Source organism: Oryctolagus cuniculus, chromosome 3, assembly GCF_051225735.1.
Source record: "Oryctolagus cuniculus isolate XC-2025 breed Fujian yellow rabbit chromosome 3, ASM5122573v1, whole genome shotgun sequence".
Taxonomy (NCBI): domain Eukaryota; kingdom Metazoa; phylum Chordata; class Mammalia; order Lagomorpha; family Leporidae; genus Oryctolagus; species Oryctolagus cuniculus.
In genome coordinates, this window is record NC_142869.1 from 151,745,433 (window position 1) to 151,764,225 (window position 18,793).

The window sequence follows — 18,793 nt, forward strand, 5'->3', positions numbered from 1 at the left end:
CTCCTGATCCAGCGTGTGCCCCCTGATTTCAAGCCAGGCCTTCACAGCGATAGTTATTCACATTATGGTGGCAAAGCACAACCAAGCAAAAACTCTTCATTAATATACACTTTTCTAAATCACTTTTCTTCAAAAGCAAAGATCCTTGGGCTTGAACTGCCTGCTCCATGACAATCAGCCTCCATTTCATTGTGGGAAGGGCAGTGGTACTGCAGAGTTATGAGAAATAAGAAAGACCCTTGGAATAAAAGGGATATCAAAATAAGTCAAACATATTTGAGATACTATGTAAAGAATTTATAAGAGATAATATTATGGTTAGTAAAATATACAAGAGTTCTTCAAATGGTTTTCAGAAAATGGAACTAAAAACAAGTTTATTTTGGTGCAAAAACACTGAAAACCATTACATGAGGACTCCTCAAAGTTTATGAAAATTCATATTATGAAAATACTATGTATTAGGCTGGCACTGTGGCTCACTTGGCTAATCCTCCACCTGCAGCATCGGCACCCAGGGTTCTAGTACCGGTTGTGGTGCCAGATTCTGTCCTGGTTGCTCCTCTTCCAGTCCAGCTCTCTGCTGTGGCCTGGGAGGGCAGTGGAGGATGGCCCAAGTGCTTGGGTCCCTGCACCCACATGGGAGACTGGGAGGAAGTACCTGGCTCCTGGCTTCGGATCAGCACAGCGCCGGCTGTAGCGGCCATTAGGGGTGTGAACCAATGGAAGGAAGACCTTTCTCTCTCTCTCTCTCTCTCTCTCACTGTCTAACTCTGCCTGGCAAAAATAAAAAAAATAAATTAAAAAAGAAAAGAAAATACTATGTATGGATTTTAGGGTATTTTTTTGTTACAAAATTTATCTTTTAATCCCATTTTCTCTATCCAGGTCTCCCATGTGGGTGGCGGGGGCCTAAATCTTCTGCTGCAGTCCCAGGGGGCATTTGCAGGGAGTTGGATCAAAAGTGGAGCAGCCAGGACTCTAACTGGTATCCATATGAGATGCTGGTGTTGTAGGCAGCTGTTTATCTCACTGCACCATAACATCAGCTTTTTTTTTTTTTTTTTTTTTTTTTTGACAGGCAGAGTGGATAGTGAGAGAGAGAGACAGAGAGAAAGGTCTTCCTTTTGCCATTGGTTCACCCTCCAATGGCCGCCACAGCTGGCGTGCTGCGGCCGGCGCACCGCGCTGATCCGATGACAGGAGCCAGGTGCTTTTCCTGGTCTCCCATGGGGTGTAGGGCCCAAGCACTTGGGCCATCCTCCGCTGCCTTCCCGGGCCACAGCAGAGAGCTGGCCTGGAAGAGGGGCAACTGGGACAGAATCCAGCGCCCCGACCGGGACTAGAACCCGGTGTGCTGGTGCCACTAGGTGGAGGATTAGCCTATTGAGCCACGGCGCCGGCCAACATCAGCTCTTAATCCCCATTTTCTACAAATGTTTTGAAGTACCTCATATGCTACATTCATTCAATAAACATTCATAGGTACCTTAAAATACTGTACCTACTGAAGAAATACTTATTTGCAAATCACCATATACACTAGTGTGCACTGACCTAAGTGTTGTATTACTGGGTATTGTGAGGGACACTGAGATGGTTGTCACAAACACAGACCCTTCCCTAATTCCTGGCATTGGGCCAGTCACTTACTACTTAAATGACTTTTCCTTTGTGGGAAAATAAAATACTATTTGCCAATCTTATTATGAACATAGGCTATAACTTCCTAAGCTTATGATGAGAAGCAGATGAGTGGATTAGTACACTGTAACAGTGGAATAAATGAAGAAACATTCCAGGCCCCTGGAAGGACTGGGAAGTAACAGGAGGGAGGTCCTTCGAAAGGGAGAGAGGTTCAGGCCAGTGATTGAAGTTCCCCTCCACACGCCCCACCCACTCCCCATCCTCAACACTCATTCATGGGAATAATATCCCCCTTTCTGCTCTCTTGCATCTTGAAGCCAGGGTTAGCAATGCAGCCATTCCCTTTCTCCCCAAGAGGCAACACTGTAAGCTTCTGGGAAACAAAGTTGACTAGAATCCCCACCCTAAGGGGGCCAACGTTCGCATCCATGAGCCCATGTCAGTGAGCCTACCCCAGGCTGACATTTCTCCAAGGGTGGTGGGCGGACTCCCCTGGAATCCACATCATTGCAGGCATTCCCAGTACAGTCCAGGCCTCCTATTAGTTGGGGACACAAGAACACAGCAACCTTTTGGCCAGCCATGCCAGTTTGGGCCAGTAAAGCTTGCCCCTGAGAAAACACATGGGCATTAAGGCAAAGTTTCCATGTTCTGGTAACATTTAATTGTGTTCTTTCTCAATCCCCTCTGCACCCACACGCTCAAGCACAACGTTTACTCCACTGACTTCAAAGGCAACTCAGCATGTTGGAAATATGTGTGGGAACAAAGCTGGGAGTTTGAAATTGATCTAAACCCTCTCTCTGCATGACTGTGCTTGGTACATATGCTGGGACTTTAGAAATGTGTACTTGATTGTTTTAAACATCTATTTGTTTATACTGGTTTTGGAATAATGAAAGTAAATCTGGATTTCTATTGTCTGTATTTTTTCCATAACAGAAATTGGCCATTTATCCCAGTCCAATAACACATATGTATAGGTCCAAATTGGGAAAAGCCTTTCCAAGAATATTTCCATTCATTTTTTCCACCAACGTTCAGATGCCACTAGCCAGGTACCCCAGGAAGGAGCATAAAGCAAACTAGGGCTGTGAGACATGGAGTGGAAAGGGTGCATGGAATGGAAAGGAGCCATCATTGAATCTGAAAGGGCATGGCACACTCTAGTTCATCTATTGCACAAGGAAAGGGGAGAAAAACCTTGTTAGAAATACATATGCCCAGGCCCCAACCCAGGGACTCTGGTCTGAGTATGAAATGGGGACGGAGACTCTGCATCTTGACCAGAGCCTTCCCTGGTCTTCCCCTGCATCACTCCTGCCAAGAATGCCTGAGAAACGAAGAATCCTGCACAAGAGCATTCAAGAGCATTATATTCAAACTGTGTTGAATGATGGGTTTTCTAGATGGAGCTAGCTTTTGTTTGTTTGTTTGTTTTTACAGGCAGAGTTAGACAGTGAGAGAGAGAGAGACAGAGAGAAAGGTCTTCTTTCCATTGGTTCACTCCCCAGATGGTCACTACAGCCGGCACACCGCGCTGATCCAAAGCCAGGAGCCAGGTGCTTCTCCTGGTCTCCCATGGGGTGCAGGGCCCAAGCACTTGGGCCATCCTCCACTGCACTCCCTGGCCACAGCAGAGAGCTGGCCTGGAAGAGGAGCAACCAGGACAGAATCCAGCGCCCCGACTGGGACTAGAACCCGGAGTGCCGGCGCCGCAGGCGGAGGATTAACCTATTGAGCCACAGCACCGGCCTTGTTTTTGTTTTTTAAAGATCTCTTTCTTGGGGCTAGTACCTGGCATATCAGGTTAAGGCACTGCCTGCAATGCTGATGTCGCACAGGAGTGGTGGTTGGAGTCTTGGCCGCTCCACTTCCAATCCAGCTCCCAGCTAATGTGCTTGGAAAAGCAGCAGAGAATGGCCCAAGTGTTTGGGCCCTTGCACTCATATGGGAGGCCCAGATGCAGTTCTGGGTTCCTGACTTCAGCCTGACCCAGCCCTGGCCATCACTGCCATTTGAGGAGTGAATGAGCACATAGAAGATATTTCTCTCTCTCTCTCTTCCTCCCTCCCTCTCATTCTCTCACTCTGTAATTGACTTTCAAATAAATAAAACCACACACACACACACACATATATATATACATATATGTATTTATAATATATATAAATCTTTCTTTTTTAAATCACAGAACATGAGAGAGAGAGAGAAAGCGAAAGAATTCCCATGTGCTCATTCACTCCCCAAATATTCACAACAGCCAGGGCTGGGCCATGCTGAAGTCTGGAGCCAAGAACTCCATCTGGGTCTCCCACATGGGTAGCAAGGACCCAAGTGCTTGAACCATCATTCGCTGGCTTCTCAGGCCCATTATCAGGAAGCTGGATCAGAAGAGGAGCAACCAGGACTCAAACTGGTATTCTGATATGAGACAGGATGTCACAGCAGTGGCTTAATCCTCTGACCCACAATGCTGGCCCTGGAGCTGGCTCTTAATTCTTGGTATTATATGTGGTTATAAATCCAAGCCACTTGACATATATGGTGGATAGTACTACCCAAACACATCAATAATGAACATTTTTTTTTCTAACATCCCAATGATATTACTTTGCAAACTAAAACATTAAAGACCTAAAACTAACATATCCAGCAATTAGGGCTGTGCCTCAGTGAAAGTTTGTTTTCTGAGGGCAGTCTGAATGACTGATTTCCTCTAAGATCCAGGACTATGGCATGTGCTGGCTGAAACGGAGCTCCTTTTGTGGGCTTCAGTTCTCTCTGCTGTGCTACACTCAAGGAAAGCTGAGGAATGAGCTAGCTCATAGACCGAAGGATTCTTGCTATATTTGGACCTATTAGATATCTAGTTTACTCTTCAAACCATCATCACTGAAACCATACCCAGTAATCCAATAGTATTGTTCTATGGTGCAAATGCTCCCTTTTCTCATAGCTTTGTAAAGGGTTTCCCTCTGAAGTGAACCCAGTTCTTGCATATAGAAGATACCATCACAGACAGCTGGGGCCTTTCCCCCTTGGATTCTATAGTGAAGCATTTCCCTCAACATTGTCCAATTGTATCTATTTTTTTGTTTGTTTGTTTGTTCTACTTAATACTTTTGGTTGAATACTGTAATCAATACACAATTATTCTTAAGTGCTGAAACTTAACTGAAAAGTGATCGCTGTTAAATATAAGAGTGGGAATAAGAGAGGGAAGAGATGTGCAATACGGGACATGGCTCAAGCTGACTTACCTCAAATGGTAGAGTTAGAAACATACCAGGGGATTCCAATTCCAATTCCAATTGTATCTATTTTTGATCCAACACATACTAACTCCCATTAACAAATATTTTAAGTTTTAAAAAATTCTAATCTTTTCTGTTTGGTACAAATTGTAGATTTAAAATATTATATTTTCTTCTTATGTATTTCTTTTTTTAGATTTATTTGCATGTATCTCATAAATACAACATTAGGAACATAGTAATTCTTCCCACTGCCCCCGTCCTCCCACCCATCCCCTCCCACTTCCTCCTCCCTCTCCTGTTTGGTCCTAGAAAGAAAAGGAAACAGAAAGGAAGGAAGGAAGAAGGAAGCGAGGGAGAGAGGGAGGGAGGGAGGGAAGGGTTTTCAATTTTCTCCCCTCTTTTCACTTCCTTCCTCCCCCTTCTTTCCTTTTAGAAACTTAATTGTCTTTAAAGAACCCAAAGATTATACATCTTTCATGAGCTCTTAGACATGACTATAACTTATGAGACATAGTAATATCCTTATTTTAATAAATTAAAAGGAAGTGATTCTTGAGGCAAGTTTGACTATTAAGTCTCACGATACAAATCTTTTTTTTTTTTTTTTGATAGAGTTAGACAGTAAAAGAGACAGAGAGAAAGGCCTTCCTTTTTCCGTTGGTTCACCCCCAAGTAGCCACTACAGCCAGTGCGTTGCGGCCGGCATGCTGTGCCGATCCGAAGACCAGGTGATTCCTCCTGGTCTCCCATGTGGGTGCAGGGCCCAAGCACTTGGCCCATCCTCCACTGTCCTCCCGGGCCACAGCAGAGAGCTGGACTGGAAGAGGAGCAACCGGGATAGAACTGGCTCCCCAACCAGGACTAGAACCTGGGGTGCTGGCGCCGCAGGCAGAGGATTAGCCTAGTAAGCCACGGCACCAGCTATGATACAAATCTTTGTGGACCGAGGTCCTGCATGGGAAGTTAGTGCACAGTGACTCTTGTTTATTTAACAAATAACACTCATATAACATCTGCTATGGAAGCCTTTTGGACACAGTAGTTTGATAAGGCCATAGCAAAGCAGAAGTTCTCTCCTCCTTTCAGAGAATAGTACCTCCTTCTTTGGTGGCCACTTCTTTCCACTGGGGTCTCACCCACAGGGTTCCTTTATGTAGGACACATTTTCCCAGAGTGTCTGGACTTTCCATGCCTGAAATGCTCCCCGTGGGCTTTCCAGCCAGACTGGAATGCCTTAAGGGCTGATTCTGAGGTCGGAGGACTACTTAAAGCAATTGTCATTCTGTAAGTCTGCTGTATAGACTGCTTCCCATGTTGGAACATTCAATCCTTTTTAATTCTGTCTATTCTTGTCTCCAAACACTTAGTCCTATTAATATGATCACTTTAACTCTTGATTGTATCTATATGGTCACTTTGCCACTTGTTCCTATCCATTTATCTTTGTAACACTTAAGCTGCTATTTTTATCAGCCAGCTTAAGGGATTTGGAGGTCTTATGGTTGGTTGTTAGGTTGTACCCTTAGAGGTATGTCTGTATGAATGTATGTAGGACTATACTACTTTGTGGTTGTGTACTTCATATATTTCACAATTACAACTTTATGATCTTGGTGATTCTTCCCACTGTGCCTGCCCTCCCACCCTTAATTCACAACCCCTTCCTGTTCCCTTTCTTATTCTCACTCTTATTCTTTACTAAGATCTATTTTCAATTACCTTTATACATATATGATTAACTCTATGTTAAGTATAGCATTCAATTAATTGTATGAAAGAGAAAAAGATAAGGAAAATATTATAAAGGAAAAGACAAACAAGGATATACAATAAGAAGCTGTTTCTCCATCTCCAAGAGAAGGGCTGTTTATAATCATTGCTTTTCAAAGTGTCAATTTCATTTCTACATGTTGTCTTTTAGGTGGTCAATTAGTTATCACATGTCAGGGAGAACATATAGAATTGTCCATTTAGGACTGGTTTATTTCACTAAGCATGATGTTTTCCAGTTTCATCCATTTTGTTGCTGTGTAGCATTCCATGGTATACATATACTATATTTCTTTTTTTTTTATTTGAAAGATAGAGTTAGACAGTGAGAGAGAGACAAAGAAAGGTCTTGCTTCCGTTGGTTCACCCCGCAAATGGCCACTATGGCCGGAGCTACGCTGATCCGAAGCTAGGATCCAGGTGCTTCCTCCTGGTCTCCCATGTGGGTGAAGGAGCCCAAGCACCTGGGCCATCCTTCACTGCCCTCCTGGGCCACAGCAGAGAGCTGGACTGGAAGAGGAGCAACCGAGACCAGAACTGGCGCCCATATGGGATGCTGGCGCCTCAGGCGGAGGATTAACCAAGTGAGCCACAGCACTGGCCCCACATATCCCATATTTCTTTACCCAGTCTTCAGTTGACAGGCTGGGTTGATTCCATGTCGTAGCTATTGTGAATTGAGCAGCAATAAACATGGAGTACAGATAGCTCTTTCATGTGCTGATTTGATTTCCCTTGGATAGACTCCCAGGAGTGGGATGGCTGGGTCATGGGGAAGGTCTATATTCAAACCTCCGAGGTATCACCACACTGTTTTCCATAATGGCTTTACCAGCTTACATTCCCACCAACAGTGGATTAGGGTACCTTTATCCCCACATCCTCACCAGCATTTGTTGTTTGTTGATTTCTCTATGAAAGCCATTCTAACCGAGGAGAGGTGAAACCTCATTGTGGTTTTGATATGCATTCTCTGCAGCTAATGATCCTGAGCACTTTTTCATGTGTCTGTTGGCCATTTGGATTTCCTCTTATGAAAAATGTTTGTTTAAGTCCTTTGCCCATTTCTTAACCTGGTTGTTTGTTTTGTTCTTGTTGAATTTCTTGATTTCTTTGTATATTCTGGTTATTAAATCTTTATGAGTTATATAGTTTGCAAATATTTTCTCCCATCCTGTCAGTTGTCTTTTTACTTTGCTGATTATTTCTTTTGCAGTGCAAAAGCTTTTTATTTGATGCAATACCATTTGTTGATTTTGGGTTTGCTTGCCTGTGCTTTTGGAGTCTTTTCCAAGAACTCGTTATCTATGCCAATGTCTTGTAGGATTTCCCTAATGTTTTCTAGTAATCTGATGATGTTGGTAGTAGATTTAGGTCTTTAGTCCATTGTGAGGGGATTTTGGTGAGAGGTGTCAGGTAAAGGTTTTGCTGCTTGCTTCTGCATGTGATGATCCAGTTTTCCCAGCACCATTTGTTGAAAAGACTGTGCTTGATCCAGAGGTTAATTTTAGCAAAGAAAAGTTGGTTGTAGATGCTTGGATTGATTTCTGGCATTTATATTCTGTTCCATTGGACTATCCCTCTGTTTTTGTATCAGTACCAGGCTGTTTTGATTGTAACTGCCCCACAGTATGCCTTGAAATCTGGTATTGTGATGCCTCCAGCTTCGTTTTTGTTATATGAGATTGCTTTAGCTATTTGGGGTCTCCTGTGTTTCCATATGAATTTCAACATGATTTTTTCTACATCTGAGAAGAATGTCTTTGGTATTTTGATTGGTATTGCATTGAATCTGTAAATTGCTTTTGGTAGTATGGATATTTTGATAATAATGATTCTTCAAATTCATGAACATGGAAGATTTTTTCTTTTTTTGTATCTTCTTTTATTTCTTTTTTAATGTTTTGTAATTCTCATAGTAGAGACCTTTGACATTCTTGGTTAAATTTATTCCAAAGTATTTGATTGTTTTGGTAGCTACTGTGAGTGGGATTGATCTTAGAAGCTCCTTCTCAGCTGTGGCATTGTCTGCATATACAAAGGCTGTTGATTTTTGTGTTGATTTTGTATCCTGCTACATTTCCACACACTTCTATGAGTTTTAATAGTCTCTTAGTGGAGTCTTTTGGATCCCCTGTATATAGGATCATGTCATCGGCAAATAGGTGTAGCTTGACTTCCTCCTTCCCAACTTGTATCCCTTTGATTCCTTTTTCTTGTCTAATGACTTGCTAGAACATCCAGGACTATACTGAAAAGCAGTGGTAAGAGTGGGCATCCTTGTCTGGTTCTGGATCTCAATGGGGATGCTTACAAGTTTTCTCTGTTCAATAGGACACTGGCCTTGAGTTTGTCATAAATTGCCTTGATTGTGTTTAGAAATGTTCTTTCTATTCTAATTTGCTTAAAGTTTTCATTAGGAAAGGGTGTTGTATTTTGTCAAATGCTTTCTCTGCATCTATTGAGATCATCATATGGTTTTTTCTTCAATTTATTAATTGATTTATGAATGCTGAACCATCCCTGCATCCCAGGGATAAATCCCACTTGGTCTGGGTGAATGATCTTTCTGATGTGTTGTTGGACTCAATTGGCTAGTATTCTGTTGAGGATTTTTGCATCTATGTTCACCAGAGAGATTGGTCTGTAGTTCTCTTTGTTGTATCTTTTTCAGGTTTAAGAATTAAGGTGATTCTGGCTTCATAGAAAGAATTTGGAGGGATTCTCTCCCTTTCAATTGTTTTGAATAGCATGAGAAGAATTGGAGTTAGTTCTTTAAATGTCTGGTAGAATGCAGTGTTGAAGCCATCTTGTCCTGGGCTTTTCTTTGTTGGGAGGGTCTCTATTACTGATTCAAGTTCTATTTTGGTTATGCATCTGTTTAGGTTTTTCTATGTCTTTATAGTTCAATTTAGGTAGGTCATATGTACCCAGGAATCTATCCATTTCTTTTAGGTTTCCCATCATTTCTGATGATTCTTTTTATTTCTGTGGTGTCTGTTCTTACATTTCCTTTTTCATCTCTGATTTTTATTAATTTGGGTCTTCTCTCTCCTTTTTTTTTTTTTTTTTTTGGTTAGTTGGGCCAATGGTGTGTCAATTCTATTTTTTTGAACAACTAGCTTTTCATTTTGCTGGTCTTTTGTATTGTTTTATTGGTTTTTATTTTGTTGATTTCTTCTCTAATTTTAATTATTTTGTTCTCCTACTAATTTGAGTTTGGTTTGCTGTTGTTTTCCTAGGTCCTTGAGAAGCACTGATAGCTCATTAATCTGAACTTTTTTGATTTCTCTTTTGATTTCTTCAATGTTGCACTGTTCATTCATTTAAAAAGGGGGGGAAGAAACCACAACAGGCAGAGAGTCTGACCCAGAGTGAACAGTGGCCCCAGCAGACCAGGTGAGAGGAGGAGAGGAATTTGCAGATTCATGGAGCTGCAGATAGCAGCAGGAGGGAGTGCTTGGCGAACTGCTTCTGAAGTTAAATGCCTCTGCCCATTGTACATGCCTCTGCTCATTGTAGGGTCCCCCCCCCTTTTTTTTCTTATTTGCTCTTTTGGCATGGAACTGGAATGTCTCTGCCATTCTCACTGGGTTTTCCACAGCGAATTCCCCATAGCTTTATCTCAAGTGTGTAGTTTCAATCCTTTTTAAATATTAATTTTGCCCCATACAATTCAGACTGTCCTGTTGCTATTCTGCCATCTTGGAAAACCTTATGTATTTCTGAACTTTGCCCCAAGACCAAATTCCAAGGCACTGGATAATTATTCATTGTATATATTTTTATAGAAGTGTGAAAATTGAATTGTCTAATAGAAAAGAGCCCCTAAACTAGAAAATAAGAAATCATCAAAATAAAAGTGGTTTGGTTTGGAGTTGTACTAGTTGTTGATAGCTGCATAATGAATTAACCCTAAAATTTAGTGGCTTAAAACAACAAACATTTACAATTTCTGTTTGTCTAGATCCAAGTGTGGGTTAGCTGGGTGGTTCTGCTCTCACAGGCTGCAGTCTGGTATCAGGACTACAGTCCTCTCAAAGCAGAACTGGGGCAGAATCCAAGTTCATTCATGGTGAATGGCAGGACTCAGTTCCTCCCTGGCTGCTATACTGTGGGCCTCAGTGTCTGCATAGCTGTTGGCTAGAGGCCTGCCTTGTTTTCTTTACACAGGCATCTCTCCATAGGGTTACTCACAACATAGCAGTTGGTTTCCAGCAGAGCAAGCGAGAGAGCAAGAAAGGCAAGCAAGGCTGTTGTCATAGTCTTTGGTCACTTCAGAAGTGACTTCCCATGAACACCTTTGCCATGTGTTGCTAGTTTGAAGCAAACTGCTCATCCTAACCCACACTCCAGGGGATGGGTACAAAAAGGTATGAATTCCCAGAGAACAGACCACTGAAGACCATCCCAGATACTGCCTATCACATCTACATGTGATTTTTCTAGATTAAAAAAATATAAATTTATCTAATTCCTAACAATTTATCATCTTATTTATGCTTTGTCAAAACTATCATTAATATAAAGGTAATGTCCTCTGATACAGGTGAGGCAGTGGGTCCTGGGAACAGAATCTAGTAGTACTGGAGTGAGATCAGAAACAGTGCTCATTTTTTTAAATGAGGAGCTGTACATCTACTGTACCAACCATCAGGACAAAGTCTTTCAGGAATGCTTTCTATACAGGTAACTGAAAGAGAAACACCTGGGGCTTCAAGTAAGGGTATACATGTGTGACACAAGGGAAAATCAAGGGGTGGTGACTGCTGCAATTGTTTTTGTAGTTTGAAAATTGCAAAAGAAGCATCTTTTTGGTAGTCTTGTCCTCTTAATCATGCATGTCACCTTATGGTCACCGGATGGTTTCTCTACATCCAGGCAATATATTATATTGTAAATAGAATGAGAGAGGCAAAGGCCCATGCCATTTCCTTCTTTATCTTTTCACAGGGAAGACAGAGCTTGGGCACACATTGGATACAGTGGTAAAAACACTTTTTGGGATGCTTACATCCTATGTTGGGGTGCCTGAGTTCAAGTCCTTGCCATGCTTCTGATTCTTATTGTTAATGTGGAAGGCAGTAGGTGATGACTTAAATACCTGGGTCCCTGCCACCCATGTGGGAGACCCAGATTAAGTTCTGGGCTCTTGACTCCAGCCTAACCCAGCACCAGCTGTTGTGAGCATTTGGGGAATGGACCAGCAGATGAAAGATCTCTGTCTGTATCATTCCCTCTCTTTTTTTAAAGATTTATTTATTTATTTGAAAGTCAGAGGTACAGAGAGAGAGGAGAGGCAGAGAGAGAGAGGTCTTCCATCTGATGGTCCACTCCCCAGATGGCCGCAACGGCTGGAGCTGTGCCAATCCGAAGCCAGGAGCCAGGAGCTTCTTCCAGGTCTCCCACGTGGGTTCCGGGGCCCAAGGACTTGGGCCATCTTCTACTGCTTTCTCAGGTCATAGCAGAGAGCTGGATTGGAAGAGGAGCATCCGGGACTTGAACCGGCGCCCATATGGGATGCCAGCACTTCGGGCCAGGGTGTTAACCCAGTGTGCCACAGCACCGGTCCCTGTATCATTCTCTTTCAAATAAATTTTTTAAAGATATATTTATCAAGTTACAGAGTGAGGGAGACAGATCTTCCATCTGCTGGATCACTTCCCAAATGGCTGCAATGGCCAGTGCTGGAGCAGGCCAAAGCCAAGAGTCAGGAGCTTCAGCTGGGTTTCCCACAAGGGTGTCAGAGACCCAAGTACTAGGGCTATCTTCTGCTGCTTTCCCAGGTGCATTCACAGGGGGCAACAAGGGCACAAACTGGCATCCATATGGGATGCTGGTGTCACCGGAAGCAGCTTTACCTGCTATGCCACAACACTGACCTCTCAAATAAAAAAAAATTTTTAAATGCAAAGCTTTACTGGAAGTCCTACCCAACAGGCTTCCATTTGGAACTCAGTGGCCAGAACTGAGTCATGTGGTTCCTGTAACCCAATCACTGGCCAAAAAGGCTAAGATTGCTGAAACAAGTCTAAACCAATCATGATTTATCTTTGAAAACAAAGAATTCGTGCCATTATCTGAATCAGTTAGGATTTGTTGGCAGAGAAGTAGAACAGTGAAAGCTGGACGGGCAACTGATAAATTTTTTGTAAACCTCTTGTTGTTTTTCATATGCTGTATATATCCAATACAATATCAATTTTCATACCTAAAAAGATATGTTCTGGGGTCGGCACCGTGGCACATTATGTTAATCCTCTGCCTGCAGCACCAGCATCCCATATGGGCGCCGGTTCTAGTCCCAGTTGCTCTTCTTCCAGTCCAGTTCTCTGCTGTGGCCTGAGAAGGCAGTGGAGGATGGCCCGAGTGCTTTGGCCCCTGTACCCACATGGGAGACCTGGAGGAAACACCTGGCTCCTGGCTTCAGATCGGCACAGCTCCAGCCATTGCGGCCACTTGGGGAGTGAACCAATGGAAGGAAGACCTTTCTCTCTGTCTCTCTCACTCTCACTGTCTGTAGCTCTGCCTGTCAAATAAATAAATAAAAATCTTAAAAAAAAAAAGATATGTTCCTATGTGTAAGCATTGTTGAATATAAAATCCCTAATGTACTTCAATTTTCCTTCTTAAAAATCCCTATCCAGAAATAAAATATCTAGATTTTCAGACAAAAAATCCTCATGATCCTTTTTATCTAGTGTACATATAAACTGCTTTTAAAATATTGCCTTCAGATACATTTAACAGGAAGAAATCATCTAAGATTTACCACATTAGCCAAGTATTATCAAAACACAACAAGACAAGATTACTTTCCTTGACGTCTGTAGCTACAGTTTTGTCAACTTAGGTTTCTGAAGTTGTAGCATCATAAGCCAACGCTGAACAAAGGTATTTAATGTCATTTATAAAAATCTGGTTATATAAACTGTTGACTCCTTATAAAATACCTCTTGAGACACAGAAATATCACTAAAGCACATTTTGTGCCTTTGATCAGTGGGTGTGCAGAGTCATTCTTGCCAAAGGGGCAGCTTGTTCCATAGATTACAGAACAGAAAATCAGTTTTTAGTGTAGCTCAGCCTCATCAGAGGCATCCCATTCTAGGAAGCTAAATGGCATCTACACCTCTTGGGTGCTCTGTTTTGTTAGTAAGCAAGTTTCTAATTCCTTTTCTGCTCCAAATCTAAGAAAGCAGATAAAGTGCTGCTCCTGGCAAGCTCAGCCCTTGCCAGCACCGCAAGTCCCCCAGGAAGAGGGGATCAGGAGTGATTGTTTTGATGAGTGATAAAGCAAACTGAGGTTGCATATGAACACTGAGGATTCAAAAACAGTCATCAGTGGATGGACCTGAGACTCCTGAGAGGATTATATGTTTAAGTTTCGATGCAAGTCTTGCTGCCCTTTGCCTTAGCCGCAGAACATAGCAGTCAGCTGCAGAGAAGGTACGTGGTAACAGCAGGCAGTAATGGAAGAGCCCAAGAGCATTCCAAAGCCTGGGTCCCAATCCTGTGTCTGCCACTAAATAAGAAGGTATCCGTGATGCAGTCATCTGGCTACTTTGGCCAACAGTTGTTCCATCTCAAATGAGATTCCATTTCTTCAGTTGTTCCTTTAGCTCTGAATAGCTACAAAGCTGCTGGAGCAAACTGTGTTTTGATTGATGTGGAATTTTGAACTTCCTTCAATGGAAGTTCGCTGGGTTTGGTGCATTTTGAGTAGAAGTCAAAATGTTCAATGAGGATATTTTTGTAAATATTCCTTCCAGTTTTCTTTACTAGAGATGATGTACAAAAAATGTCCATGTTCACATTGAAACAAGACATTTCTCCAAAACTCATGCAGAGATATCTTTCAAGTCAAGAGATGTGAATGGGGAGGTGGAGAAGGTGTGTGGGGAGAGTGATGTCAGTTCCTAGGGAAATTGCTTGGAGCTCAGGGCTGGATAAAAGCCTGGGAATTGTGAAGTTAGAGTTCTAATTTTGGTTTTTCCACTGATTCACTTGGGACCTTGAGAATGTCTGGCCCGTTTTAATCATTCCATGCCTCAGTTTCCTTATCTGCCAGAAGTCTCTGGCTAGGTGCCCAAAATTGTGAGAACATACTGTTCAGGGCCATAAAAATATAATCAGAGTTTAAAATGCAAAACATCCTAGTTACTAGACATCTTGACTTAAAGTGTAAATGTTAAAAGAGTTACTCCTTTCATAATCAAAATGAGAATTTTTAGGAAGCATATCTTGAGGCAGGGGATGGAATTAAGCAAATAAGACCACCAGAAGGGAATGCATAAACAAAAAGAGTACGGATGTGAAATGCAAGTTCCAGCTTTGCCACTTAGCATCTGTGCAATCTTCAGTTTTCTCACTGGTCAAATGGGAATGATGACATTCCCCCAGAGGGTAGGAGTGATTACAAGTCGGGTGTTTTGAGGGTTTGAATTCACAGACACCATGTGCTTTGCAACTTAGAGTTTCTCTTATAATTGCCTATAAAGAAGCCTGGTCACCCAGAGCAAAGAATTTGTTAGTGCTGCTATTTGGTGAGCATGTACTATACTGCAGTGCTCTGTACTTATGCTGAATACTTTGCATACATTGTCTCCTGCACTCCCCACAAAAGCCTAATATACTTACAGCTGTAGAAATGAAGGCAGACAGAAACAAAGCCTGACTTCTGGATCCACTGTATTTCTTTATTTTGCTTTGAGTTCTTTTTCTCAACTGTGCTTCATTGCCTGACTATTAATATTCTTTGAAGCCACCTTAAAATTTCAAGACTAAAGCAGCAACTTGAGTATATTTATAAAACATGTTATTTTGGTCCTGTGTCTATGCACCCCTGGAGACCTGCTCCATATCCACTGGGATATTTGGGAATAAATCATGCTCAGCAGCAGTTTCTGTAAAGCACTGAGAACTTAGCCACCCAGAATTTACAAAACAACATAAAAGAAAGTATATGAATTGCCAGTATGTTCACTGATAAAAGTATCTGTGCTTAGAAAAACAGTCATCAAGAAACCTTGCACACATTCTTACTAACTGAAATACCTTCATTAACGGAAGGTATTTCTGTAACATGGACCAATTGTGCATATAATGAGACACTGCTCTCAGAGGTCATGCTATAGCAATTATTAGTTCCCAAAAGAGTAAAATTTTGTAAGCTCTCTTTATTAATGTGTCTTTTGATTATTAAATACTCTACTCTCCCTTAGAGAAAATTTGAGAAATATTTTTGTAAAGGGGTGCAGTGCTAAAGAAAATCCATCTCTTTGCGACCCCACTGGAAACTCAAATCCACTTCTTGTTTGCCTGGACAATTCATTAACATTTCCAAGCCTCATATTTTTTCTATAAAATGGGGATTTTATCTTACACAGTTGGTGAAGCTAAATGAGAATGGTATCCGATCATAACCACTAGTCCACAAATGTTGGGAATGTATTCCTCCCCTTGGAAAAGGATCTTAAGGCAAAGCTGCTTAGAGTCTGCTCTATAGATTGGGCTCCCATGCCCCCAGTAAACTATCTTAGCCTTCCTTGATAATAGGCATTATTTTCTTTTCTTTTTTTTTTATTTTTATTTATTTATTTATTTATTTGACAGGCAGAGTGGACAGTGAGAGAGAGAGAGACAGACAGAAAGGTCTTCCTTTGCCATTGGATCACCCTCCAATGGCCGCCGCAGCCAGCACGCTGCGGCCGGCGCACCGCACTGATCCGATGGCAGGAGCCAGGTACTTATCCTGGTCTCCCATGGGATGCAGGGCGCAAGCACTTGGGCCATCCTCCACTGCACTCCCTGGCCACAGCAGAGAGCTGGCCTGGAAGAGGGGCAACCGGGACAGAATCCGGCGCCCTGACCAGGACTAGAACCTGGTGTGCCAGCGCTGCAAGGCGGAGGATTGGCCTAGTGAGCCGCGGCACCGGCTATAATAGGCATTACTTTCTAATAGAGGTGATGGGCCCTTTCCCAACATACACACAAGACATATGCACTTGTTTCAAAGTACCTATGAGCCGGCGCCGTGGCTCACTAGGCTAATCCTCCACCTTGCAGCGCTGGCACACCAGGTTCTAGTCCCGGTCGGGGCGCCGGATTCTGTCCCAGTTGCCCCTCTTCCAGGCCAGCTCTCTGCTGTGGCCCAGGAAGGCAGTGGAGGATGGCCCAAGTACTTGGGCCCTGTACCCCATGGGAGACCAGGAGAAGCACCTGGCTCCTGCCTTCGGATCAGCGTGGTGCGCCGGCCGCAGCACGCCAGCTGTGGCGGCCATTGGAGGGTGAACCAACGGCAAAGGACGACCTTTCTCTCTGTCTCTCTCTCTCTCACTGTCCACTCTGTCTGTCAAAAAAAAAATAAGTAAATAAATAAATATACAAATATAAGTATAAAAAAAAAAACAAAGTACCTATGGACCACCATCGCCCACTCTCTGACCTCAGATTAAGAAACCTGCTCTAGTAACTCATTTGGCTTCACCAAATCCTCTTATAAAACAAGATATTTTGCTATATTGCAGTTGAATGAAGGAAAACTGCAGGCCCTTATTTTTTATAGCTGTGGAAACAATATAGTGACAGAACACAAACTCATAATAGACAACTGAATAAGTTGCACAAAAACCGAATTAAAGTGTTGGTCGGATTTGCCATCCTACAACTTTTTAAATATACAAGTAAATGTTTGCCATGGAATCTAAAGGGACAGAGGAAAAATGGAGTGGCAGCAAAACTACTTAACTTAATTTACATAATTGTGACCATACCACTTTCCCATATAATACAATGAATATTAGGACACTGGGCAATGGAGCAAGAAACAGAATGTTCTAGAAAATAAACTTTCAAAATTGGTAAGCATCATGCACTTTTTCCAAGAGACATTTTATTGTGTTGAATCAAAGGTGGCTCTTTGGCACTGAGCAGCTCCACAGAGTCATCCAAGTCCTCATTGCCTAATCCTGAGCTTGGCTGCACACTGCTGGCGATCATCAACTTGTTTGGATTTCAGATTACATTAGATCTCTTCATATAGCTGCCACCACCAGACAGTTGAGCTGGCTGTGTCGGGCCTTCCTGTTGGTAATTTTGTTTTTAACCTTGTGCTTCAGTTTAGTTTACAGAAGTCCTTGCAGAGGGATAAAACCTCCTGAGAATTGTCTAGATGATCCTACACCTGCAAGAGAATACCACTGGGAGAGAGACCAAGTTCACATTCTGACCCCATGGTTGCTCTGTGAATCTTTAGCAACTCACCTTCCCCATGCTTCTTTTGTAAACTGGCAGTAACCTTCCTTTCCAGATAGATTTGAAGCCTCTGATGCTGTTCACAGATACAATACATACAGAAGCATTTACTAACTATTAAGTTCTGTGTGACTGCCCACTCATTTCAGTATTTCCTAGCGGCCACCTAAAAGAACTTATATAGGATTCATCATACATGGACCACTGAGATTTGTATTTGTCATCATTCAAACTTTATTTTCAATTTGTTTAATTCAAAAGTGACGCTGGGGCCGGCGCGGTAGCGCAGTGGGTTAATGCCCTAACCTGAAGCGCCAGCATCCCACATGGGCGCCGGTTCACATCCCAGCTGCTCCACTTCTGATCCAGCTCTCTGCTGTGGCCTGGGAAAGCACTGGAAGATGGTCCAAGTCCTTGGGACCCTGCACCCCCGTGGGAAACCTGGAAGAAGCTCCTGGCTCCTGGCTTCAGATCAGCGCAGCTTAGGCCTTTGTGGCCAACTGGGGAGTGAACGATTGGATGGAAGACATCTCTCCCCCCACCCCTGGTCTCTCCTCTCTCTGTATAACTCTGACTTTCAAATAAAATAAATAAATCTTTAAAAAAAGTGATGCTGTCTCTGGTTATCTTTTATTTTTTAATTGTCTTCTCTTTCTAATTTTCTTCTTGTTCTTAATGTCATCTTTGTTCTCCCTAGCAGAAAAGACAAGCTCAAAGTTCATATTAAGCTTAGCTCTCCCCCATCTCCAAGTAACTATGTCCTGTGAATTCCTCCCTTATATTTTTTCCTGGAGTTCCTTATCTTATTTTATCAAGACCACTTTTCCAGTCTTGACCCAACCATGTCAAACTTGAATGAC

The 18,793-nt window shown here is 42.5% G+C and overlaps 1 protein-coding gene across 4 annotated transcripts in view; it reads left to right on the plus strand.

Moving 5' to 3' along the window:
• The window catches only part of CAV1 (caveolin 1), a 46,817-nt gene that overhangs the window by 24,346 nt on the left and 3,678 nt on the right, over nt 1-18,793 (plus strand). The window contains exon 3 of one of the 4 annotated variants that reach the window (XM_089327899.1): nt 18,195-18,540. The exons of the other annotated variants lie outside the window; for them this stretch is intronic. Within the exon in view, the coding sequence (XP_089184025.1) occupies nt 18,195-18,197 (3 nt within the window). The 3' untranslated portion in view covers nt 18,198-18,540. Of the gene's footprint in view, nt 1-18,194; nt 18,541-18,793 lie in introns of those variants that run through there. 4 annotated transcript variants of the gene reach the window in all.